We start from the raw sequence: 26,873 nt of genomic DNA on the forward strand, positions 1-26,873 counted from the left end.
GTATTAAAAGAAAAAAACGCAGATTTAAGACTAAACTTTCTTAAACTTCACTCAGTTAATACAGGAAGTTAATAGCTTATCTCATAACTCTCATCTGTAGCATAAGTGTAATTTATTAAAGATTTTTAATTCTGCTAAAAGTTAATTTGCATGTCTGTTTCTCAAACTGAATGTTCCTCTTATAGTCATCATGCTGTTTTGCTTGCACAATTTGCTGGATAATCGCTTTATACCGGTGCTACTGAAAAGTGTTAGTGCCCTGCAGAATTTTCTACATTTCTGCATAAAAGTGACTCAAAACATCAGCAGATTTTCACACAAGTCCTGAAAGTGGAGAAAGAGAACCCGATCAAATGGATGAAACAGAAATGTTAAACTTGTGTATTTGTCTGTTCGGGAAAATGAGCCAATATTACATATCACACATTAGATAGTTATAAAAGTAAGTGCACCGATGGGATTACAAAACTGAGTAATTTTCTTTTATGCAGAATTGTAGACAGTTACCGTCAAAATGTTTTTAAGTAGCACTGTAAATGTTAAGAAACACATTTGATTTTCTTTTGCCTCCAGCTTCATTATCCTGGAACATGGAAGACTTCATAAAGGCAGTAAAGCAGGTAGAAGATGCAGACACCAGTTCAGGGCCAGCAGCTGTCTTGAAGAGGCTGCGCGGGGCGGCAGATCTCAACGACGCCTTCATTCAGCACTTCCTTGGAAATGCCAACCGCCGTGGAGCCAAACTGGACACTAACCTCACGGATTACATTAGCAAGGCCGTGCATCACAGGGTGACCGAAGACGGCCGAGAAGAAGGCGTGGTTCTGACTCCTGATGGCACCACCGTCGCCCTCAGACCGGTTCTCCTCGGCATCGAGGCTGGTTTTCTGTCCAAGACGCAAGGGCGTGCCCGAGGCCTGCACCAGCTCACCCTGGCCAAAGATCTCAGCCATTCCTTCAGGCAACGCTCTCCTGACACTCCGTGTCTCGGACCAGATGGCTGCTGGGACAGCGTAGCCTCACCCCAGGTCTTCACCCTCTCTGACAGCCCCTCTCTGCTCACCACCGCTCAGGTCAACGGAGGCATGGACGGCGTGGTACTGGGCATGGAGGTTTCTCACGAATCCAGACGTGCTGTCAAGCTGAGCAGCCTGCTGACGGAGTACTACTGCCACCAGCTGGAGAGCAACGGGCTGGACGCGGCACCTCGCCTCGTCAGCCGACGCCGCAGGGAGAACTTCAAAGGGCTCGTTGCCCCTCCGCTGCTGGCCAGGCAGGGGGTGAAATCAGTTGAGCTGCAGCGGAAACTGACAAGACAGTCAGAGATGGCTGCAAAGGAGAAGAGGCAGCTAGCAGCGGCGATGAGGGAAGGAATGAAGGAGTTTGTCCAAATGTACATGGGTGAGCACAAAACCAAACCACAGAGGAAGTGAAAGACTTAAATAATCTGATGGTTGCTAGTCAAGTTGTGTTACATTTATGTCCGTCCTCATATACACAGGAAACGCTCTGAAGGGTTTTAGAAGACCATTTTAAATTTTACACTTTTATCCTATCTGATATTTACTACAGCCAAAAATATTGTGTCGTGAGGTCAGAGGTTGACCTTTAACCTTTTGGCCCACACATTCCCATCCGTTCGTCCTTAAGTGAAGGTTTGTGCCAAATTTGAAGAAAGAACAATCAGATTTTCCCGGGAAGACTTCAAACCATATTTAAGACCAGAGAGAATTCAGGACTAGAACTAAACAGAACTGACTGAATGAGTGAGTTCATAGACAAATTAGTCAAGTTGCAGTTTACATTAAGAAATGAATTGATATTCTGTCATAATTAGGCCAAAAGTATGACCTTTAACCTTTGGCACACACATTCTGATCAGCTCATCCTTGTGTCCGAGTGAATTGTGCCAACTTTAAAGAAACTCCCTCTGAGTGTTCTTGTAATATTGCGTTCCTTAGTTGAATCATGGCCAAAAAACAACTTTTGTGAAGGTCACAGCGACCCTGACCTTTGACCTTTGATCGCCAGGTTTTAATCCATTCATCCGTGAATCCAAATAAAGGCTTCTGCCAAATTTGAAGAAATTGCGATGAAGTATCACTGAGATATCGCATTCACAGCAATGGAAGGACAATCCAAAAACTAAAACTAATGTCACTGTGTTGTGGTCTGACAATTAAACTAAATAAGAAAGACCAGGACATTTCTTTGCCATTATAAAAATGTGATAAAGTAAAATGTCCTTCATGTGTTTCAGATTGTCCACCCATCATTCCTCGTTGTATGTGGGGTGCGGAGCCGTACAGAGGAACGCCCACCAACCTGACCCTGCCTTTGTCCTTCATGTACATCCACCACACCCACACACCAGGACAGCCCTGTCTCACCTTCGAGCAGTGCTCCGCAGACATGCGCTCCATGCAGCGCTTCCACCAAGAAGACAGAGGCTGGGACGACATTGGATACAGGTAAAAGCAGGAAGACGTTCGGACTTTTGCGCAGACTCTACGTGAAATTGGTGTCTAAGCTCCTCTGTGTTCCTAAAGCTTCGTCGCAGGCTCCGACGGGCACATCTACGAGGGACGAGGATGGCACTGGAGAGGGGCCCACACCCTCGGACACAACTCCATAGGCTTCGGAGTCTCCTTCATCGGAAGCTACATCACCAGTCTACCCTCTCAACACACCATGGGGTTGGTGAGAGATCAGCTGGCGTCCTGTGCTGTCGGAGGAGGACGACTGGAAGCTACCTTCACCATGCAGGGTCACAGGCAGGTGGTGAACACTTCCTGTCCCGGAGACGCCCTGTATAATGAGATAAAAAGCTGGGAACGCTTTGGGGTAAGTAGGAACACTCACATACACACATACTACTACAAACACTTTGGGCTGTTTATCAAATGACAGCTGACCTTAGTGATCCTCAGACTTGTCCACTGTGGATATGAGGACAAAAATCAAGTCCAAAGAACTCTCTAGACTCTAGCCATAGATCAGGGCAAGGGTGTAGATGAAGCCATTTCTAAACCTTGGAAGGAGCGCAGTATTTGTACAATAAGTTTGGAACCGTAAAGACTTTTCTTTAGGCCACAATGAGCTGCCAAGCAAGAAGTGCTATGACCAAGAACCCACCAGTTTTTCTACAAATAGAGCTTCATGCTTATGTTACATTTCAGCAACACCTAATCATCGATCACGTCTTTGGGGTTGAGCAGCCTAGCTGGAGTTTCTAAAACTCTGTGAGAATGAGGAAACAGATGTCTGGCACTGCCCATTGCTACAGCAAAGCATGGCGGTAGCAGGGTCATGTTATGGATGTGCGTCTCAGAAACGGGAACAAAGAAATAGATAAGAAATAGAGGAAGGATTACTGCAGCCAAATTCAGAGAACCACAGTGAGCGTGGCTTGTGTCAGGGAAAGGAAAAACTCAAGAAGCCTATAATGGCTCATATAAATAAGTTTAGACCAATGGTTCCCAAGTAACAAGAGTAACAAAACACTAACATACTAATATTTATTTTTGTGATCCTTACAATAAAAGCTCCTGCCAATACACTTTTACTTCACTGAACTTTATTTACTGACTTAAAATGGAGGATTTTTCCTCATAATAGTGCTTAAGTTGTTATATTTGTACTTTCATGTAAAATAAAAGAAATTTCCACTTATATTCCCCTTATTTTTTTTATTTCCTTTCTTTTAGGAGGTCCAGAAGTTGTGAAGAACTTGTGAAGAACTATCTGCTTGTAAGAAGGATGAGATTTGGATAAATTCAAACGTCGCATAATAAAGATTTGTCTTGTTCTTTTCGTCTTATTGCTGACATTTTAACACTTTTGTATGTTTTTATACTGGAACTATACTTCGGTGCTACATTTGCGAGAGAAATAATGCGCTTTTGTTATTCCACTACATTTACACAATACCCGCGTTAGGATTCATAAGATTAAACTTTACAACAATACGTAAAAGTTATTAGACATTGCTGACTTTTCCAACACATCTAGAAAACAAGATCATGTATCTATTAATAAAGATGATATAAAAAAAATCACTTTTCACTATCAGAAATACCAATAGCTGTGATGTTCTTTGGTGGAAATCTAACTACGCCTTTGGAATCAGAAGTTAGCATTGCCCCTTTTAGCAGAAAGAAAACCTCTCATATATAGGCTAAGTTATGAGCTATGTAAATTCTGTATAAATAAATAATAGTAGATATATAGGCTAAGGTATGAGCTATATAAATACAGTATGAATACATAATAGTAACACAGTCAGGATTTGTCAAACACTCATCATTCATCCTCGTTCATTAAATAAACAGCTGGAACAGCTTCTTGGATCCTGTGTTTAAATGTATGCACCACCCTAAATGCACGACAATAACCCTGCACCATCCTCAGGACGGAGAAACGACAGCGCATCATTACGTTAAGACACGTTTGGGGACCGAGTTCAAGGTGTTGTCTTATCCTCCAAATCTACCAGGTCTCAGTCCTGTCAAGCATCTGTGGGGTGGTGCTGGACAAACAAGTCCAATCCACGGAGGCCCCACTTCATAACTTTAGGATTTAAAGGGATCTGCTGCTAACGTCTTGGCACCAGATACCACAGCGCACCTTTAGATGTCTAGAGTAGTCCGTGCCTCGACAAGTTAGGGCTTTTTTTGGAGGCAAAATCTGCAGCTGCTGGTATCAAAGTCCTGCAGCTACAATCAGAAAGAGACAGAACAACTTTGACCAGTGTGGGAAGACTGCCAGAAAAAAGACTTGGCTAGCCAAAAACAACATAAACCAAAACTGCAGATTGCCAGGGGAACAAAGACCAGGCCTGTTGGAATAAGGTGCTCTGGGCAGACACATTAAAAAGAGACTTGTTTGGCCACAGCAGTAACAGCAATATTATGGTTTGGACTTGCTGGATAGCTTCTAGACGCTATATCAACTAAGGGTTCTGCATCATGTCAAGGAGTTCTTGAACATAGAACCAGAATTAGACATTTAAACATGATAACATGTAATATTGTAGTTTACAATTTATAGTACGGAATTTATATATCTTATAACTTAGTCTACATAGTTTATACTTTATATATATATATATATATAGTGCGAGATTTATATATCTTGTAACTTAGCCTGCATAGCTGACAATTTATATACTTTTTGTGTACGGAATTTATATATCTTGTAAGTTAGCCTACATAGCTTACAATTCATGTATAGTACAAAATTTATATATGTCATTACTTAGCATACATATCTTACTATTTATATATTTTGTACGGATTTTATATATCTCATAACTTAGCCTATATAGCTGACAATTTATATATATATATTACAGGATTTATATATCTTGTAACTTAGCCTACATAGCTGACAGTTTATATATTTTCTTTTTTTTGTGTACGGAATTTATATATCTTATAACTTAGCCAACGTAGCATACAATTTATGTATAGTACAAAATCTTTATATCTCATTACTTAGCCTACATATCTTACAATTTACATATTTTGGACAGAATTTATGTATCTTATAACTTAACCGCTACAATTTATATATTTATACAGCATTTATATAGCTTATAACTTAGCCTACCTTTATACAAAATGTATAAATGTTCTTTATTTTTATACACATTTGTCATATACCCACTCTATATATCTGTATATCACTCTTTATATCGGACATACATTTACATATACACAATATATATCTAAAGTCCAACATATTGTATAGTTATACTTGTATATCCAGTTTGCCCCATATGTTTTACATACTGATCCTGTACATTATTTTGAAAAGGTCCATTAATATGTTTATTGTATCATACGTCAGTCCTGTCTGGGGCCGGTAGGGGGCGCCAGGTGACCATTTAAATATCTGCAAACTATTGATTAGCATTAAGGGATTTTTTTTTTTGTTGCACAGACTTAATTGATTAAGTCGGTACAAGCATCAAAATCACCTATGATACATGTGCGCAGGACATATCACCCAGTTGCGCAATGCAGTGTTAATTTGTAGATTATATAAATGTTAATAAATGTAATGTAATTGGGCACAGCTGATATTAATAGTTTAATCATTTACAATAAATAATAAAATAACTACCGCGCATTATTATTGTGAGATATCAACATTGATTGGTTGTGTATTTCTTTTTTGCAGGGGAATCATTAAAGTGATTATTACGCACGCAGTATTTATAGCCGTTAAATGCGCGGACGATTGTTTGAGATAAGGAGAAATAAAGCGCTCGTAAAAAACTTACTAAACTTGTCCTGGTGGGTTACTCGAAACTCTTCTCTTCGCCCTCCCTGACGCCGTTACGTACGCTGCCGTGGCGTGCCTGCAAGCCAAATAACATGGAGTCCTCCGCCTGGCATCTCCAAGAGATCCACGCAAAAAAAAACCTGAGCAGCGATTGAGCTAAAGAAAAAATAAAAGGAGCCAAGTTTCTCCATGGGAACAGTCCGAGCCTCCGGTGAGCATCGTACCGGGGCGTAAAGCCTTCAGCTCCGTCCTGAAAGTATGACGACCGCAGCTTAAACATCCAGCATTTCCCTGCGATCCGCAAACCAGGCCGATTTCTAGTGAGTATTTTGCACTTATGAAAAAAACTGCATCTCATGGGCGTTTTGGGGGATTTAGGAGGTGGTGGTTGCGTCGTTGATCCGATCACCTGACAACCAGAGGATCGATAGGAGCCACGTCCTCTCTGAAGCAACAACCCGTGGGACACCTTGATGCACCCGGGCATTTTCCTTCCTCTTTAGAGGGGGGCCATCAGCAGGAGAGGGAGGACATGGGCCTGAATATAAAGGCCACTTATTTATGTAACCATTTGGGCGCTCTGGTTCATTCTTTAAGACCAGACATATTGTGAAAATAGGTCAGACAGTCAAAAAAAAAAAGAAAGAAAGAAATCCAGCTGGCTGGAGAGAAAAACTAAAATACAGAAAACATTAAAAACAAAACACAGATTAATACAAGAGTTTAAAAAAAGCTTAATGTGTTTACAGCAGAAGAGGAAGGCTGCACAATGTAGGCCGGCTGGTCACCAGTGGGACTCCATACTGTTCTCTGGGGGACCATGGAGCCAGAAGGGCAACCTCTAACCCCAGGGACCAGCTATGGGCCCCCTTCCTTCACCTCAGCACAAAACCCTGCCACCTTCCTCAACTGCACCTTAGAGGTAAGACGCAACTTATTATCACTACCGCTATCCTTCCGCAATCCATCCATAGCTAATGTTTTGTTTTTTTCTCTAGTCTTCATGCTCTCCAGATCTGAGACATGGCCTGATGTCTGCCAAATGTCCGTGGGGCGACGCTGGAGATGGAGATGAGGGCCCCAAGCAAACTGAAGGCCCTCAGCCTGCTGCCGACCAGGGGAGGAACGCACAGAGGAGATTCAAGTCCTCAGCCTTTCCTTCCTCCCTGAGCTGGGACTCCGACTCCGAGAAAGAAACTCTGGATGGTAACACCTGTCTTCCTGTAAACTAGAAAGCACACACGTCTTGCTAGAAGTAGATCCTGACGGTCATCGTTGTCCCCCTCAGTGTTCTTTTTTTCCGGTCTGCTTGTAGTCATCTGGCTCTCTCTTTTTTCTGTGTAACCTGCACACTAGTTTTAACTGTGGATTTTAACTGTCGAGCCGTCGAGTGATGTTCCTGTGGTTGTGTGTTTTGTGTGCTGTCAATGCGTCAGAGGAGGAGCTACAGAACTTTTCTAACCCTCACGGTCTGGCTGCACACAGCCCGGGATCTCCTTCTTCTGGACTCAGGTGAGGAGGAGGAGGAGGAGGAGGTGGAGTAAGAGGAAGAGTAGCTAGCTCTAGAAATGATAAATATGCAGCCAAGGTTTTAGTAACACTGAGGTCATGACCCTGCACAGACAATAACAACAGGAGTTAAATTAATTTAACTTTCTTTTCGAGCTAGCTGCTCAGTTCTAGCCTGTCATAGCCTTTCTTTTCAGAATGTAAGTTGGTAACCCGGCGTTTAGATTTCATTATGTAGTGTGTTTCAACCAACGCAGAGTAAAAAACTACCTCTAGACACAATTGCATAGTCCTCCGACCAGTCAGCGTCATTTTGTTGTAAACATGTTCAACTCCACGGCCTCAGTCGCTGTTACTCTTCTGTCCATCACCACCACATGAAACGGACCGATGAAGTGAAAGCAAGATGTGAGATGTGTTAGATGAGAAGATGAATACCATTCTCATGTCTGAAAGTAAACCCAGACTCCCAACCTCGTCCATTGGGACTTTATTTTGGGGTTAAAAAAATTCAAAGCAGTCAACATTGAGAGATTTGTTTTTCATCCCGTTTGAATTGTCCTATGAACAACTCACATGATCATTGTCAGTTGAGCAGACAAAGCTGTTGTAAAGACAGTAAAGTTGCCTTTGAAAGATGGTAAAGTACTAAAAGGGATAAAGATCAATCAATGTTAGCTAGCATTGATTGATCTTTATCCCTTTTGGTTCTTTACCATCATAGCTAGGTGGCTAACTAGCTAGCTATGTAGCTTGTAGCCAACAGCTTGTGGACGTTCCATTCCCTGGTTGCCTCGGTAACCACATTTCCAACCCCAAATGTTTCAGTGGTGAAACAAGCAGAACTTAAAAATATTGCTAGCGTACAGACTATTTAAATATAAAATACTATCAGCACCAGCACTGCTTCACCTGGGTTCACCCAACGCTCCAAGCTGCTAATCAAGCTGGTGAATTTGGTGGTAAGAAATGTCCACTTCAGGTAGCTAACGTTTTTTTTTTTGCCTATCACCGCTACAGCTCTGCGAAGTTACATAAAATTTCATAGCCACTTGTCGCTACATCGCTAATAAGTCTCTTCCTGTGTTAGCGCACGGAAGAATGAAATAGGATCAAAATACCAAATTAAGGTCCGTTGGTGCCCACCAGATATGTTAGGCCTCTCTGCCACCAACTGGTTAGCTTAGCGTAAAAAAATTTAAACATTTTATTACAGCAAAGCTCTTTGCAAAAGTCTGCCTACAAATCAAGTATAACTCTAATTTTGTCGCATACTTTGTTGGATTTTGATGTGCTGCAGGTTTATTTGTACCACTGAGTGCACAGATGCTAGCTATGAGCTAGCCAGACAGCTGGGTCTGTAGACAGCTCCTGGCAAAGAAATTAAGTGTAAATGTTGTTTTAAAGCCTTCTCCTTGCAGCCAGGAAAAAAATTATAGTGGGAAAATAAGTCCTTTATTTATTTAGTTGACCTAAACTCAGGGAACTTGAGCTTAAAACATTCCTACTGTGTTTATGTTTATGATTACACTACTCCCAATTAGCTGATACCCGTTCCATGACATGACCTCAGTGGTAGCGGTGGCCCCAAGAATAAGAAATAAACTCACACATGTAATATTCACTGTTTTCAGGAAGATTTACTGCTCTCACTTGTTAAAAATGTAATGTTCTCCCTCTCCAATGCTGTCCAGACTTGATAGTGAGGACAACCAAGGAAATGAAAAACTGCAGCACTTCCATGGTAAGACTGACACATCCGACTCTGTGGATGGGCACAATGACAGCACAAAAACAGAGGAGCCAAATACATCTCAGCTCGGCCAAACAGAATGTAAGTACAGTAAGGGCGAAACTAAATCTGCTTGCATACTACATGCTATTGTTGCCATTTTATCTTTCCCTCCATTCAGATTTCCTCTGCTTGCTTCACAGTGGCAGACAGCGAAGTCTGGAATGTATCTGAGGGAGCCGAGCCATTTCTGTCCAAAGTAAAACCAAAGGAAGGTTGCCAAATGGAGGAGGAGGCAGACAACAGGGAGGGAGAGAAAATACCCAAGGCAAAGGAAACCAAGGAGCCTGAGAGAGATGTGTACACCTTCCCTGGAGACTCGGACCCAGAGAGTCCCCCTCCGGCCCCATGGGCTCATTGCACATTTATTCAACGGTGCAGAAAGAAAAGGGTGCTGCTCAGGCCCTTCTCTGGACTTGGCACTTTGAAGCGCACTTCGCCTGAGACTGGCAAGTTGGCAACACAGAGTCCTTTAAAGTCAAAAACCGCTGACATGGCTCAGCTGAATCAAGATGGAGGGGTGTATGACTTTGAGGAGGCCAGCTTCGAGGAAGGTGCAGTGGAGCTGATAAAGTTCAGAGACAGAGGTGGGAAAAGAGACAAAGAGGAAGAAGACAGCGTGGTGGAGCCTGGAAAAGAAATTTTCACCTGCGTGGAGTGTAGCATTTACTTCAAAAAGCAGGTCCACCTGCAGGAGCACATGGTTGAGCACTGCCAGAGTGGCGCCGGGGGCGGCAGGCGTTTCGGGAAGAGCAGCCGTTTTCGGTGTAATGAGTGCGGATGGAACCTGCCAAATCGATTAGTGTTGGCAGACCACCACAGAAAGCACCAGGAGTCCCGTCTGAAAATCCTGGAGGAGATTGAGAAACTGAATGAAAATGGGAAGGCTAAAGAAACACTGGACAGTAAGGCAGTGAAGCTTAAAAGTGCAGATGCTGTTGTGCAAGATACAGGCCCGGTCTCAGTGCCAGAAATAACCAGATCTCCTCCTCCATCCCCAGCCCCGATTTCAACACCCGACACAGACCCAGCAGTCCTTAAACTGGACGCAACTCCTCCACATTCACTTCGAACCCCAGCTCAGCCTCGAGTTGTCTCCTACCGTCGACGCTTTGTCTGCACCAAGTGCAATTTTAGCACAAGAACGTCCCAAGCACTATCTAATCACTCCAAGACCCACAACAGAAAAAAACCCACTCTCTCCACAATATCTTCTGGTTCTCCATCAAGTTCGGCTTCCACTTCCCTGGCCTGTGGTCACTGTGCCTTCCTGACCTCATGTCAAACCATACTGAGGGAACACCAGACACTTGTTCACCCAGAGCTAGAGCCCATCAGTGGGGCACAGGATGAAGAGACTGGCCTAATTTTGACGTCTAGTGTGGGTGTGCAAAAACCCCCTCTAGACTCTGAGCATCTCTCTGAGCCTGGACGGCTGCCTGATTCAGCTCAAGGCAAAATCCAGCGAGGAATCGCTACCTCTGAGGAGAGCACAACACCAAACAGTGCTGGAGCTCGGCCTGCGAGCCAAAGAGTCTTCAGGTCCGCTGGGAACCGGAGATTCAGCAGAAGAGGGAAGAATTGGTCTGATCTGGACAAGTTTGATCCATCGATGGGTGATGAAAATCTAGCTGGCATCGAAGAGGACGAGCCAGACCGAGATCAGAGCAGAGAGCTTAACAGTGAGCTGTCCCTGCAAGAGGCAAACTCACCTGTGGAAGTTAAACCGCAAACCAGAACACGATCCAACACAGGTGAGTGTGAAAGGCAGAATTAAAAAACAAAAAAAACAAACACTAGTTCCTGCAACTATTTTCTGCTAAATTAGAGACCTTGACTTAGAGATGTATTTTAGAATTGTACTTGACCTACAGAAAATATTAAAGCTGCACTGATTGAATTTTAAAAACGTTAAACACTAGCTCCAGTGACTACATAATACGCGAAAGGTTCTGCTTGTAGTAACAATCCCAAAGCATAATCCGCCAAACAACTCTGTCTGTGCAGTTCTACAGAAGGTTTTAGCGTCTTTAAGCTCATTGTTTGTGGGTTTTACTTACTGGTCTGCTCACATAGTTTTGTTTTAAACTTCAGCGGGCGGCGGTTTTCAAAACATCTGATACTAAAATGCACATTTTGTGGTGAGGAACAAACACCAGAAAAAATTTCAGCAGCTCATTTAGCTGCTGAAAAGAGGTAGTGGGACCCAAAAGTCCATATTGATTTTACATTTGTGTACTGAAATATGACTGAATGAACGCTTGGGGCGAGCTGGATGTGTAAATATTAAACTATCCCAGCTGTCATCGGGCGAGAGGCGGGGTACACCTGGAGAGGTCAGCAGTCTATCTCAGGGCTAACACAAAGAGACAAACGACCGTTCACGCTCGCATCCACACCTGCTACGACCGATTTAGAATCACCAATTAACCAAACAAGCATGTCTCTGGACTGTGGGAGGAAACTGAAACTGCAAAGTCTTCCATTGCAGTGCGTTGCGTTGCGTTGCTTCCAACGTACCACTTGGATTGTTACAGGGAACCATCTGGGAAGTCATTCTTGACAAAAACACACCTGTCAGTTGACTCGATAAACAATGCAGCTCTCATCTATCTCTCATGAGACAAACCCAACAATCTGGACTATGACGAGATTTGAAAGCTGTTGCAAACAGTCGGGTTAACCAGCTGCACCAATGTGGTTAGCATTGGTAGACAATTGCCACCTTTGTAAGAAAAATTTGCTCGAAAGAATAACGCCCATAGTTGCCAGCAGGTCTTTACAGGATGCTGATTGCGCTGCACCTTTAGATCCGTCGCGAGCACTCAGTTTGAAGTATGGATTGTTCCGTGATCTCTACTACTTTAAAAGTACGATGCTGCTTAAAACAGCAACAAGTTGAAATCAATCACACTTTATTAAGTTCTGAGAAATGGTCAAACTATGAAAATATTTGACATGTTTTAAGAGGTGGCTCGGGTCAGAAGGAGTTTAAGGCTTCTCTTAAGGAGCTCTATGCTGACTCTTATCCCTGATTGCACATAAAGTATTTACGATATGGTGTACCATGTTTGAGTTGGATTTGTTGGTTATTTGTCTCATGCAGTGGTGATTTATTTTCTCGACAGACGACTGCTCATCGCAGCAGAGTCCCACATTGTCACTCCCCCCAAAGAAGAGCGTAAAGGATGAAGACAAGCAGGAAGCGGAGAAGGATGAAAAGGTTTTCTTTCTGAGGAGGAGCACCAGGGTTAGCGCCGCTCCCGTGGAAACTGACAGCGACGATGACGCCGACGACATTGACGAGGAGCACGTGCAGCGCCTCCTGTCAGAGGGCATCCTGGATGAAGACAACGACGAGATCGATGAGGACACGGAGGCGCTGAAGAGCGTGGAGAGGAAATGCCCCTACTGCCCCGATCGATTTCATAACGGGATCGGGCTTGCCAATCACGTGAGAGGCCACCTGAACCGAGTGGGCGTCAGCTACAATGTGCGTCACTTCATATCCCCCGAGGAGGTCAACGCGATTGAGAAGAAGTTCTCCTATCAGAAGAAGAAAAAGAAAGGTCAGCAGCTTGTTGCGTGTGCTCCTCTAGGCGGTGTAGATGTTGTCTGTGCAGATTTGCAACCTTGTCTCTTTGTCTTAGAACATGCTCGGAATAATGACCCTGATATCTAGACTGTGTAACAATAACCAAGTATCAAGGTGAAGAACATGAGCAGAGGTGTATATTAGCTACAGTCTATCGCAATACTCTTAAAAACATGTTTTCAAACCCCAGTGCGAGAAATAATTTTTAGTGGAAGACTTTATGAAACGTATTCTGAAGTGGTTTCTATTACATAAGGCAACGGTTCTCAACCTGAGGGTCAGGACTACCACAGCGTCTGAACTTCCTATAAACTTCTGGACTCTATAAATTATTCAAATTACGTGGGAAAATCTAGACAAAGGTTGCGTAAGGCTGACAGCAGCTCTGTAGTCTATGCAGCAGGGGTGAAAACGCAGGCAGCTGCTGGGCAAAAAGAGTTGAAGCAGGCTTCCCTTTGGCTACCGTGTGTTGTAATCCAGCAAGGTGTTGCATTTTAAATGTAAATACATGCAATGTGCACATTCCTGGGGGGATTATTTTGTGTGTAAATGCTATATTTATAGTGGTTATCTTGCAAATAATAGTTGCCAGTGTGATAGTTTTATAAAGTTGCACAATCCTTTCTATGAGCATTACAAACAGTGCAGTGTTTTGGTGTCTGATAAACCTCCTGGATTGTGTTTTTAGCGTCTCGCCGTTACCTTAAACAACTAAACTAACAATAAATCCTTAAAACACATGAACATAACTGTGTGTTCACTATCTTAGCATAGCCTGTTAGCATGCTTAACAGAGAAAAGCGCCGAGGACGATGGGAATGTTGTGGGTTTCGCAGGTATTTACATCACATTGCGTCAAGATGAGACGGCAGCTTTATCGCAACCCATCCATGTCGTGGTTGAGACATTAAAACAACAACACAATTGTTGACCTGCTGGTGGTGTTGGAGGAAAAATCAGGGGGTTCATCAGTAGAGTTAATCTTTTGTGAACCAGGAATGTACAAAGTTGTTTCAGTTAATCCTAAACCATCTAGATTTTAAGCCGCCAGATCTACAGTGATACCATGCAACTTTTAAAGTGGCAAAGGCTTCGGTACGTCCCGTGTCAAATGCAGTTCATAGGAGCTTTAATTTAAGTTTGGGAACCTACTGCGCAGTCAGTTAAAACGTCTCAACTTGCATTGCCTGTTCTCTCCACAGTTGCCAACTTTGACCCGGACACATTCAGCGTGATGCACTGCGAGTTCTGCAGCGCCGGCTTCGACACCCGGGCCGGCCTGTCCAGCCACGCCCGGGCCCACCTGCGTGACTTCGGCATCACCAACTGGGACGTTACCATATCGCCAATTCACATCCTGAGGGAGCTGTTCTCCAGCCGGCCCGACCTCGTAATCCCCACGGCTCCTCCTCGGAGCGCTCCCGAGGAAGACGAGGAAGCGGATGAAGAGGAGGAGGAGGAGGAGGAGGAAGAGGAGGAAGAGGGGGAGGATGAAGACGAGAAAGACACAAAACAAGAAGGGGAGGGAATTATTGAGGTAAAGCTGGAGGGGGAGACAAGTGAAAGGAGTGTTTCTGATGAACTGCCTTCAGCATCTCCTCAACACTGGAAGAAGAAGGGTGACGCAGACAAGGGTGAAGGTACGTCTCCATTTTTTTGTGTGTTTTTTTTCTGTTGGTTCAACCTCTTGGGGCCCCCAGGGGCTGACAGACTATAAACTAAAGCAGTGGCAATCTTGCCTGGAAGCCAGAGCAGCTTTTTCAACTACAAACTTCTTGTGATTGAAAGCTGGTCTGGAGTCTCCCTGCTGGGAACGGATTATGCTCCCGCGAAGATCTGTTGAGGCTTTATGCGGGGACGGACAAAGAGTCATCTGAGCGCCGTGGAGTTTGTTGTTTCAAAAGAAACGTGTTTGTTATAAAGGGTACTGGCAGCAAAGTAACTTTAAAGGATGAACAAATCACACGGATTAAGGCCTTAACCTCTTAATGTCACATACTTTGTTCCTCTAATTTGTTGTAGTACTAAGGTACGTTACCGCGAGTGTTAGCCATGTTTTTCCGGGGTTCTATCCCTGGAAACATGCCCCATGCCGAAATACAAGACACTGAACCCCAAGTAAAGTGTTTTGAGTACCAATAGGTTGAAAAGCACTATATAAATGAAAACCGTTTATTTAGTCCATTTATACACCGGTCAGGCATAATATTATGACCACTGACACTTCTTGTGACAATGCAGTGTTCTGCTGGGAAACTTTGTTCTGCTGGGACACTCCTTGATGGCAGCAGCCATCCCCAGCAGGAGATTATGGTTTAGGAACAACTCAAAAAACCATGAAGAACGGCACAAGGTGTTGACCTGGCCTCCAAATTCCCCAGATCCCAAACTGATTAAGTATCTGTGCACTGGAACTCCCCTCACCCAAAGGCCCCCACTAACTACATTCTGTTGCCAGACACCACAGGACACCCCCAGAAGTCCATTCTCTGATGAGTCGCAACTGTTTTTTTAGGCACAAAGAAGACCTACACAATATTAGGTTTCAATGTTGCACCTGGTCTTTAAATATCAGGGAGAGACATTTGAATAAAATAACTTCCTCTAGCACGACATTATTTGATCTTTCCTTGATGTTAACATTAGTTTACTTAAGTATAGTGTGGGAATCTTTTGCCCGGGGCCCCAACGGACTGATGAATCACCTCCTGATAGTCATCCAGGTCTAGGTTTACCCATAAAACAAGCTTTTTTTTTTCTCTCTTTCTTTTATTTTGGATACTCTGATAGTTGCGTTGACCTTGTGAGTGTGCGCGGAGCCGCTTCTGTAATGATGCCAGGAGTTAAGAAGAATTTCAAATGCAGAAAAAAAAAAAGATGCAGTTGGAAGCGGGCTTCTTTTCTTGGTAGAGAAAGGATTGGTTGACCCGAGTGACACACTTCTGTGTTGGAATCAGGAGACAATAAATCTAAAGATGGAGAGTGTGTTTTTGGAGAGAGGGAGAGGGAAAGAGAGAGAGAGAGAGAGAGAAAGAGAAAGAGAGCCCCTGATGCCCATGGTTGATGTGGCACTCGGTTGCATTCATCCCAAACCTCCGCCTCCACTCGATTGGTCACGCCTTAGCTTAGCGGTGCATATGGGGGCAAAATGGCTGCTTCCACCTCCCCGCAGACCCAAACAATAGCGGAAAAACTGTCTGGCTTCAGCTGCCGGGAGTCCGATGCACTGCGGTTGCGGACCGGTGAGTACCGCGCGCCGTAATCCCCCCCTCCTCCTCCTCCTCCTCCTCCTCCCCTTCCCCGCGTTCACCGCGTGCCCTCGGATCACGCGTCGCACCCCGCACGTCTCAACCCGCATCTTCTGTCACATTACAGCCATTTAGAAAACTCTTTTATCATGTGAGGGGAATCAATGCGAGCCGCGCAGGTAGCCCATGACACGAATGTCAAAAGCTCATAAAGCAGGTCATTGTTATTGTTTCGGGTGTTGCTCTCTCTCTCTCTCTCTCTCCCGTCTATTTATTTTTTTTGTGTGTGTTTCCTCTCGCGGATGATTTATTTGCCTTCTACCTATTTCATTGCGCTGCTATAGTTTGTGCCTTTGTGCGTTTTTTTTTATTCATTCCGCACGTCTCGAATGACGTCCAGTGTTTCCAATGCAGCAGGATCTCTAAAATTACCTACAGTTGCCCAATCCTCGCCATTTTACTTTGCTTTGATTTTTGATAGAGGACACGCTGTGCTCTCATGTGCGTGCGTTTTTTCTTTTTTTGTGTGTGCGTGTTTCTACAACAAAACTGATCGGTACGTGCGGTTTGCTCGGGAGTCATTGTAACTTCGTGGGCTGGAAAGTGTAGCAGATCGTGTTACAACTTATCAACCAAGTATAATCGAAGTTAACTTGGGGTTTTTTTTTTGCGCACTGTTTCTGTGCCTGGATGCGCCCGAAGTGCTCGGGTTTTTTTTTTTATTTTAATTTTGAATTTTTATAAATACTCTCCCCGATTTAGTTCACACACACAGTCCCCATTTATAATAAATGGTGTTATAACGCTGCGCTCCGAGGTGTCACATCGCCGCTCTTTTACAGTCAAGAGATGAACTGACAAGCGCAGAGCCGCCCACCAGACAAAAACCATTGTCTGTCTCCACGTCTCTTTTGATTTACCGATTTGTCGCAGAAAATGGCACTTTTGTCCCAGGAATGTCTGACTGCGGGGAACCGAGACTGCCGTGTTTGTTTCACGCAGTAGTGCAATTATTACTTTTATTATTTATTTATCTTATGACAGGGTGTCATTACTTGATTTATTTTTTTTCCCTCCCCCTGCACATTTTTCACGTTATAATGCGCCGCTGTTGAAAGGACTGAGAAATTACAGTAGCTACAGGCTCAAAGGACTGAGTTGATCTCTCAGCTCGCGGCTCTTTGCTGATTCATTTTTATTTCTCATTTTTAACTTTAATAACAGTTGTGAGTTTCATTCCTCCGTTCGGCGTGTATTTTTTTTTAAAAATTCATTAATTAGTTTAATTAGCAGGGGACCATTCCTTGTGTGGGTTGCAGGTGATGACGAGGAGGCAGCCGACGACGACGAGGAGGATGAGGAGGAGCTGCAGCGGCTTCTGGCTCTGGACGGTTTGAGCTCCAGTCCCGGGAAAACGAGGCTGTGCAGCGTGGACACCGACGGCCTCTCTCCTGGGGAGGATGCCGACACCAAGGGTGAGGGAGAAATGTGGGAATGCAGACCTCACCAGAGTGTTGACAAGGGATTGGATTTGCTACGGCCAAGCCTCGTCATAGCTGTCAGAGGGGAAAATTGTAAAACTGACCTTAGGTTAGTGTTGAGAGTGTTGTCCTGAGGGGAATCCTGACAGGTGGAGGTGTATTTAGGGGCTAATAAGAGCACCTCTAACACTGTGTTACTGCAGGCTGGGTGAAGGTGTAGACGGGAAGAGTGGCCCTAAAAGAACCCGAGGCTTTCAAACTTGCTCGGTGTCGTTTTCAACAACCGCTTTCTCTCTTTTGTAGTCCACAACTTGAAGTGTGAGGTGTGCGAAGCTCAGTTCGAGACTAGGCGGGGACTCTCCAGCCACGCCCGCTCCCACTTGCGCCAGCTGGGCATCAACAGCGGCGTCCCCGTCGACCTCCTCCACCAAATTGCCAAGGAGCGCGACGGAGAGGGCAAACGAAGCCCGTCCCTTCTGGAGCCGCTCGCAGCCGAGAACCCCTCCCCGTCTGTCGTCCCGAAAGATGAGGACCTAGAAGACATGGAGTTCGACGAGAAACCCATCCCTCTCTCCGTCCTGGCCAAAGCAGCGAAAGCGGTGCCGCCATCTTCCTCCTCTACGCCTTCTCCTGGTGCTTCTCCAGCTCCGGCTCACTCTGGGTCCCCTTCCTCGGTAGTGAAGAAAGCCCCCATTTCCTCTCTACTGCCCGTGTCTTCCCCCTTGCGCTCCCCAGAGCACAAGGCTGGGGGAATGAAAAGCTTGACCTCTAACCTCTCTGCCCCGGCAACCATCACAACCGCCAAACCCCTCTGGGCACCACAGGAGAATGACGCTCCTCTCAACCTTAGTAAGTTTCACTCCCCTGACTCAACTATTTCCAGTAACTGTTCATTGTTCTAATGGGTCTTATTGTTTTTTTATTTCTTCTCCACTTGCAGCACTGGAGGTGGACGCCAACAAGGACATTGTTTGTCAGCTATGTGGTGCCTGGTTCGAGACACGAAAAGGCTTATCTAGCCATGCACGAGCCCACCTGCGGCACTTTGGGGTCGAGTACTCTGAATCCAAGGGCTCTCCCATCGACCTCCTGAACCAGCTCATTGATACTGATGACTTTAAGCACAAAGCCAGTGCTCTGCAGCTCGACAGCCACACAGAACCACGGGGCCTCGCCACCTCCTCCACCACCACCACACTGTCCTCCCATAAACAATCTCTGCTGACACTCTCCTCCTCTTCCTCTTCATCACTCCTCTACAAGGTGACTACGACTGGGAGTGGGTCAACGTCCAGTGCTACCTCTTCCTCTGCCTCGCCTTTACTTGGCCCACCCACCAAGCGTCTCAAGTCCTCTTCCATGCAGGTCTTCCGCCTCAGTAGTGGGGAGCTCATGGCCCTTCCACACAGTGAGTGTTGTTTCAAGGGACCCGTGTAATAAATGATTGGATGAGGTAGAATGATTTTTCATTTCCAATTTTCTCATCTCTTAGGTGAACCTCCAAAGGAAATAGGCTGTGAATTCTGTGGGGAATACTTTGAGAATCGCAAAGGGCTTTCCAGCCACGCCCGCTCCCACCTACGCCAGATGGGCATTACGGAGTGGTCCGTCAACGGCTCCCCAATCGACACCTTGAGGGAGATCATCACAAGGCGGGGTTTGCCGTGCGCCCTTCCTCTAAAACCTCACAAAACTCCACCTCCGTCATCTCCAGGACCCCCTCGGTCCCCTCTGTCCGCTTCCTCGTCTCCTTCGGCTACCCTCCTGGGTCGCTTGCCCTTCACCTTCGTCCGCCCTTCCAGCCCGCATCAGTCTGCTGCGTCAAAGTCGAGCTCTGCGACGACGTCTTCGAGCGGGCTGATTCTCAAGCTGAAGCCCGAGCCGGTGCAGGTGGAGGTCACCACACCTGGGGCCTCGGGGAGATCCGGAGGTTTTTCTGCTGAATCGCTCAACTCTAACTGGAGCAGCTCTGACAACGTGTTCCCGCTCAACTTTGGTAACTTGAATCTTGTTGTTGTCTTCAGCGTTTACTCAGCAGTTTTAGAGGAATAGCTTGATATTTCGGAAATACTTTATTTGATGAGAAAATTGATACCACTCATGTCTTTGCAACTTAGCAAGCTCGCTAAGTCTGACTCTGTCCAAAGCTAACAGACTCCACTTAGTTTAACTACAATTCATAGTAGTGTGCTTCAGTCAGTTTTTAGGATAGATCCAGTTTCTAAGCATTCAGCAGCAACTTGGATCTGGAAAAGAAATAGTCTCAAATGAACATAAAACCTCATATTTCACTTCTGTCTTTGTGCAAATACTAAAAAAACAAGACATAGCTTTAAGACACAGAGTTGCTGTTGTGCAGTTTTGGCCTCTGGACAGAGTCAGACAATCTCTCTCCAGGGGTTTCCAGTCTTTGTGCCAAGCTAAGTTTGCTAACTTGTGATGCTAGGTTATTTGCCATCCAGACATGGCTGTAGTATAGAACTTCTCGTGTAACTCTGCAAGAAATCTCCAACTAATCCCACACAGAAACTAGCCGACAATCTATTTCCCAGTAATAGACCACATTGACAGTTTAGTGGATAGCTATTAATTATCCATTATGTGCTATATCGTGGTGAATGTTTTCTCCTGGTCTCTCCTCAGCCATGGCCCATGAAGTGGAACCCACGCGGGACATTCGCTGCGAGTTCTGCGGTGAATATTTCGAGAATCGCAAAGGCCTGTCCAGTCACGCCCGCTCACACCTTCGGCAAATGGGCATCACTGAGTGGTCCGTCAATGGCTCGCCGATCGACACTCTGAGGGAGGTTATGCACAAGAGAGGCATGGGCGGCTCCTCTCGCTCAGACCAGGGAGTGAAGAAAGAGACGGGCCGAGGAGCCGGCAGCCCGCTGTGGGAGAACACGGGTGGCACCAGCGGCTCCGAGGGTTTCGCCGTTTCGGTTTACCAGTCCTCCAAATTCCGTAAATCTCCGCTCAATTTGCTGCAGTCGGGGTCAAAGCACCATAAGCAGAGCTTGGGGTCCACGTCATCTACCCCGCCTGCAGGGAAGTTTTTCAGGATGTCTCCATTGGGGAAAAGACCTCTGTCTGAGGAGGCCCAGTCAGTGGAGAGTGCCAAATCATCGCCACATCAGCTTAAGACTTTCTCATCTCTTCCACATGATTTCTCCTACAAAAGAAAACCTTCCCCAGACAAACATGGGCACCAGGGTGAGTTGTAGCTTTCGCAGTTCATCTGAATCCCATCTTTTACTGACGGTTACTCTTTTGAAAGAAGTCACTCCATCCCTGCTTCTTTTTTTTCCTTTCTTTCAGATCCCAGTTGTGAACTGTGTGGCTTCTACTTTGAGAACCGTAAAGCTTTAGCCAGCCACGCACGAGCCCACCTGAGGCAGTTTGGCGTGACTGAGTGGTGTGTAAATGGATCGCCAATCGAGACGCTTAGCGCTTGGATACGCAGCAAGCCGCAGAAGGTGTTGGAGATGCATCGTAGCTACATGCAGGGTAACCGCACTGCCCTCAAGAAGGTGAGGAGAAGCAGTTAGCTGTTAATAATTAATTTTAGTGTCAAAACTCCAGCCCGTCCAAGTGGTTTTGGATTTATGATTTCAAGTTTGGCCTCTGACACTTGGGTAAAATCTATTGTTGCCTCTGTGAGTAGATCTCTTTCCATGGAGAAAATATCAGTGGATGAACCTACCAAAGAAGCTTAACAGCTACACAATAAGAGATCATAACCCACTGTGCTACTTTCCTGACACACTCACTTTCCTCGCAGTGTCTGTGAACAGGCGTCATGCTCAGAGATCTAACAAGCCTCAGCTGGTGGCACGACAGACATTTTGTGTCTTGGAAAGCTTCAGACGTGTTGTCTCGCAGCTTCGAGCCTTACTGTAGATCCTGTGTCTTTACACCCAGCAAAAAAAAAAAAAAGAAAAAAAATTCACTGTGGGGACAGATGCCAGAACAACTCCGCTATTGACTTGATAGTTGCCATAGTAACCAGGGTGCCTGGCAGCTTATGTTTCATCTTCTGATAAATTATGGCATGCTGTTGATAGAAGAAAATGTATGTTTTTTTTTTTCTTCCCTCTCCTGAATTAGTTTCTGGTGCATTTGCGTCACTGTCACACCTTTTTCCCTGAGCTGTGATGTGGCATACATACAGAACAGATTACCTTTTAAATGTCCTTGCAATCGTATTGAAAAGGTTTCTTTCATTCTGGAGAAGTAAACCCAACTTAGCTGGCGAACACATGATTTAAAACGGCATTCTCAAATAAACCTTTAATTGATTGACATAAAATTACCGGCCAACTGCACTCTCGTGCCAGTTCATTAGGTACAATTTGTGAATTTGTGATTGTGAATGCATTCTAATATAACAGTCCTGCATTAAATCGTATCTTCATGAAGGTTTTCGTATTCAGCATTTGTTTAAAATAACATTTAACTGTGTTTTTATTTGGGAGACTGTTGTCATGACTTGGGGAGATGAGGCATATTTTGGAACAAGTTCTAACACTGAGAGCAAACACCTTAAGTTATTATTTACTGATTGATCTCAGCTCAACGTTCTGACGCTGTCATGAAGAGTAATTTACTGCAGGACTGTTATATTTCAGTGTATTTATTTCCACTGGTGTACCTAATTAACTGGCAAGTGAGTGTATTTTATTAATTAATTATATGATAAGTAATTCTTTCCAACATTTGCTAGCTCCAGCTTTTCCTTTGTCTTATGTCAACATAAACTCAACGTGGTTGCATTAAAGATCAAATCAAGGCCTTAAGGCATTAATTTTGTAATCACCAAAAGAATGAGTCAAGAAAATAATTAGCAGATTTATTAGTATTAGTTGTCTGGCTCCAACTGAATGTCGGAAAGTAATGAGAATATATTAATGTTTCTCATTCATTACCATCTGCAGTCCACAAATACACTGTTTAAAATTGTACAGTTAGCTGCTCAGCTGTTCCATGACCAATTCAAATCCATTGTGGTGGTGTATAGAGCCAAAAAGATTAGAATTGTGTCGATGTCCCAATATTTATGGACCTGACTGTATATGTAGGAAAGTTAAGTGATAGCCAGTTAGCTCAGCTATATATACTGCTTTGCCAAAAAAAAATAAGTTACCACCTGGATTTAATAGGTACTGTAAACAGGTACGAGCCTCCTATTGGATAATTACTGCATGGGTGATTATCTTTCAGCTGGCAGCAAATTATTTAACCCCAACTGATGCAATGAGTAGCTTCTCATTTCCTAAACAACCCTGTCCAAAGACGCATCCTGTGGTCGTGGAAAAGATGTCAGTCTGTTTGAGAAGGTTCAAATCATTGGCATGCAGAGAAAACATCTAAAGAGACTGCAGTAACTACTAGAACTGGATTAAGAACTGTCCAACGCATTATTAAAAACTGGAAGGATAGTGGGGAACCATCGTCTCAGAGGAATAATGTGGTCGGAAAAGAATCCTGATTGATCATGGTCGGCCATCACTTAAACATTTGGTGAAATCAAATCGAAGAAAAACAACAGTAGAACTCAGGGCTATGTTTAATAATGAAAGTATTTCCACACGTACAATGTGAAGGGAACTCAAAGGATTGGGACTGAACAGCTGTGTAGCCTTAAGAAAACCACTAATCAGTGAGGCTAACTGGAAAAAAGGCTTCAATTTGCAAGGGGGCATAAAGATTGGACTCTGGAGCAATGGAAGAAGGTCATGTGAGACGCAGATGAAGTGAAGCACCCATCATGCCTAGTGCCTATTCTACAAGCCTGTGGGGGCAGTGCTATGATCTGGGGTTGCTGTAGTTGCTCAGGTCTAGGTTCAGCAACATTATGTGTCCAAAGAATGAGGTCAGCTGACTACCTGAATATACTGAATGACCAGGTTATTCCATCAGTGGATTTTTTCTTCCCTGATGTTCACGGGCATATTCTAAGACGACAATGCCAGGATTCATGGGGCTCAAATTGTGAAAGAGTGGTTCAGGGAGCATGAGACATCATTTTCACACATGGATTGGCTGCCACAGAGTCCAGACCTAAACCCTATTGAGAATCTTTGGGATGTGCTGGAGAAGGCTTTGCGCAGTGGTCAGACTCTCCATCATCAATACAAGATCTTGATGAAAAATGAATGCAACACTGGATGGAATAAATCTTGTGACATTGCAGAAGCTTATTGAAACAATGCCACAGTGAATGAGTGCTGTAATCAAAGCTAAAGGTGGTCCAAAGAAATATTAGTGTGTGACTTTTTTTTTTTTTTTTTTTTTTTGGCCATGCAGTGTATCTTCTATTTATAATGGTACAAAATGGGTAAAAGCAAATAATGAACTACTTTTCACAGGGAAAAGTTGGTATTTGTGTCCTCTATTAAATTTTTAAGTATTTAAAAATTGATTAGGAACACCTTCAGTCAAGTAGTTGGTTATAGTTTAGCATAGTATAATGACTTCTCAGGTTATGTGCATGTTAATCAGTACTAAAAAGATAAAAAGGGAGTAAGAAGTGCTGAAAAAGTGAATTTTTTGAAAACCCAAACAGCTCAGAGAGTTCTTAACGCCTGGTACACCCTCACAGATGGCTTTGTTCTGGCTGATTAGACGTCTCCTCGGGGTGAATTTGGGTGGAGCTGTGCTGGGAATTATGTGGTGTAACCTCACTACTAATAAGATAGAATTAACATGAGAGCAAGAGAGTAAATAACAACACCTGTGTAGCTGCACTGTGGCTGTGAAGAGGCTTTATGTCGACCTTTATTTGTTCTTAACGTCTAGTTTCTACTGTTGGCTTAAGTAAATGTTGGCGTCACACATGGTTCAGACAGCCTACGCTATATTTTTGAGGACATATGGCCGTAAAAGAACATCGCAGAATTTAGAATAAAAAGAAAGACTGGCGCTAATTTGTCATTAACTATCTTAGAAACTTGTGTACTGTTTCAAAAGGGGAAAATCATTAAAAGCTGTAATGCAGACCAATCAGATATAAAGATCCATATAGTAAATTTATAAACATTATTTAAATTATCAGGAATAATTTATTAACCCTGCCACTTGTCTTGTGACTCACGCCTTAGAAAAGTAGTGAAATAGTATCACCATCTCTGTGAGTCTTTGCTTCTGCGTTAGCACACGTTTTAAACGCCCACATTCAGACAACTTCTGTTTCCATGTCTATTATAACTAACACTAACACTGGGTAGGTTCACTGATCAGAGTCTTTCTATCTTCGATTTAGGAATCGTCTGCCTCGTTTTCTCGCAAATCATTTATGTTTTTGAGCTTTCTGCAGACACTGCACGTCAGATTTTCAGTTCAGGTCTGGGCACAGTGAGCACTTTTCGAAAAAGCTTCAGCGTCTGTTAATTGAAGTGGATTTTAGTGTCTGCTTGTGCTCATTGTGCTCGAGTAGAAGCCCTTTCTCTGTGTATTGACTGAGTGCGTGACATTTGCAGGCAGAAATGTTTTCTGATATTTAGTGGATTGTGCAATGTTTGCTTTGCCTTTCTGACTTGCAGGTGTTCAGCTTTATCTAAGCTTTCTTGGACAAATCTGACTTCCACAGTGCTCCACAGCTGCCATGTTTCATGGCAACAGTGATTTTTATTTCATGAAATTACAAGTGGATTAACATTTAGAGAAGGGCTATTTTAAGTTAAAATGGCTGCAGGATTGTACTCACCTAATTACACTGGAGAAAATATCTAGGGCCGCCCAAACTTTAAAAAACGTAAACTTTAAAGCGGGTATATGTATGTATATGTATTATATGTAGGTAAGTTAGTTATAGCCAGTTAGCTTAGCATTGCTGTAGCCTGTTAACTCAGCTATATACACTGCCTGGCCAAAAAAAAATAAAAAAAAGAAGTCACCACATGGATTTAACTAAACAAATAGGTACGAGCCTCCTATTGGATAATTACTGCATGGGTGATTATCTTTCAGCTGGCAACAAGTTATTTAACCCCAACTGACGCAATGAGCAGCTTCTCATTCCTTAAGCAACCATGTCTAAAGACACATCCCGTGGTTGTGGAAAAGATGTTCGTCTGTTTGAGAAGGGTCAAATCCTTGGCATGCATCAAGCAGAGAAAACATCAAGGAGATTGAAGAAACTAAAATTGGGTTAAGAACTGTCCAACGCATTATTAGAAACTGGAAGGATAGTGGAGAACCATCGTCTTTGAGGAAGAAATGTGGCCGGAAAAAAATCCTGATTGATCGTGGTCGGTGATCACTTAAACCTTTGGTGAAATCAGATCTAACAAAAATAACAGTAGAACTCAGGGCCATGTTTATTAATGAAAGTAAGAGCATTTCCACACGTACAATGTGAAGGGAACTCAAAGGATTGGGACTGAACAGCTGTGTAGCCTTAAGAAAACCACTAACCAGTGAGGCTAACTGGAAAAAAGGCTTCAATTTGCAATGGAGCAAAGAGATTGGACTCTGGAGCAATGGAAGAAGGTCATGTGGTCTGATGAGTCCAGATTTACCCTGTTCCAGAGTGATGGGCGCATCAGCTTAAGAAGAGAGGCAGATGAAGTGATGCACCCATCATTCCTAGTGTCTACTGTACAAGCCTGTGGGGGCAGTGCTATGATCTGGGGTTGCTGCAGTTGCTCAGGTCTAGGTTCAGCAACATTATGTGCCCAAAGAATGAGGTCAGCTGACTTCCTGAATATACTGAATGACCAGATTATTCCATCAATGGATTTTTTCTTCCCCGATGGCACGGGCATATTCCAAGATGACAATGTCAGGATTCATCGGGCTCAAATTGTGAAAGAGTGGTTCAGGGAGCATGAGACATCATTTTCACACACCATGTTTCTCAGTAAATATATTTCTAAAGGTGCTACTGACATGAAATTTTGCACCAGATGTCGGTAAAATCCCATGCAACCCACACATGCAAATAAATCAAACCTTAGATG

General features: G+C 44.0%; 2 protein-coding genes across 3 annotated transcripts in view; both read left to right on the forward strand.

Moving 5' to 3' along the window:
• The first annotated feature begins 211 nt into the window (after positions 1-211).
• Positions 212-3,957, forward strand: pglyrp6 (peptidoglycan recognition protein 6). Of its 2 annotated transcripts, XM_084570215.1 has the most exons (4): positions 212-1,401; positions 2,261-2,471; positions 2,550-2,844; positions 3,708-3,957. In XM_084570215.1, exons 1-4 carry the CDS (start codon positions 537-539, stop codon positions 3,723-3,725), a joined length of 1,389 nt encoding a protein of 462 aa, XP_084426341.1. In that variant the 5' UTR covers positions 212-536; the 3' UTR covers positions 3,726-3,957. The 2 variants fall into 2 exon arrangements, with proteins under 2 accessions (XP_084426341.1, XP_084426340.1); XM_084570214.1 differs by lacking the exon at positions 3,708-3,957 and having other exon boundaries at positions 2,550-3,028.
• Positions 3,958-6,424: 2,467 nt separating this feature from the next.
• The window catches only part of wizb (WIZ zinc finger b), a 28,137-nt gene continuing 7,688 nt past the window's right edge, over positions 6,425-26,873 (forward strand). The window contains exons 1-14 of the mRNA XM_084571513.1: positions 6,425-6,608; positions 7,038-7,210; positions 7,287-7,494; positions 7,725-7,800; positions 9,492-9,631; positions 9,733-11,343; positions 12,718-13,158; positions 14,387-14,824; positions 17,752-17,907; positions 18,217-18,762; positions 18,854-19,321; positions 19,406-19,909; positions 20,557-21,126; positions 21,232-21,443. Coding sequence (XP_084427639.1) covers positions 7,109-7,210; positions 7,287-7,494; positions 7,725-7,800; positions 9,492-9,631; positions 9,733-11,343; positions 12,718-13,158; positions 14,387-14,824; positions 17,752-17,907; positions 18,217-18,762; positions 18,854-19,321; positions 19,406-19,909; positions 20,557-21,126; positions 21,232-21,443 — 5,472 coding nt within the window. The 5' untranslated portion in view covers positions 6,425-6,608; positions 7,038-7,108. The remainder of the gene's footprint in view (positions 6,609-7,037; positions 7,211-7,286; positions 7,495-7,724; positions 7,801-9,491; positions 9,632-9,732; positions 11,344-12,717; positions 13,159-14,386; positions 14,825-17,751; positions 17,908-18,216; positions 18,763-18,853; positions 19,322-19,405; positions 19,910-20,556; positions 21,127-21,231; positions 21,444-26,873) is intronic.

The sequence above is a fragment of the Chelon labrosus genome, assembly GCF_963514085.1.
Source record: "Chelon labrosus genome assembly, chromosome: 21".
NCBI classification, from domain to species: Eukaryota; Metazoa; Chordata; class Actinopteri; order Mugiliformes; family Mugilidae; genus Chelon; species Chelon labrosus.

Bases quoted from the DNA above. Each gene is read 5' to 3' on its own strand.
- pglyrp6 (XM_084570214.1), top strand. From the start codon at position 537: ATGTTAAGAAACACATTTGATTTTCTTTTGCCTCCAGCTTCATTATCC. The intron at 1,402-2,260 runs GTGAGCACAAAA...CATGTGTTTCAG, and splicing joins GTTTGTCCAAATGTACATGG to ATTGTCCACCCATCATTCCT. The intron at 2,472-2,549 runs GTAAAAGCAGGA...GTGTTCCTAAAG, and splicing joins TGGGACGACATTGGATACAG to CTTCGTCGCAGGCTCCGACG.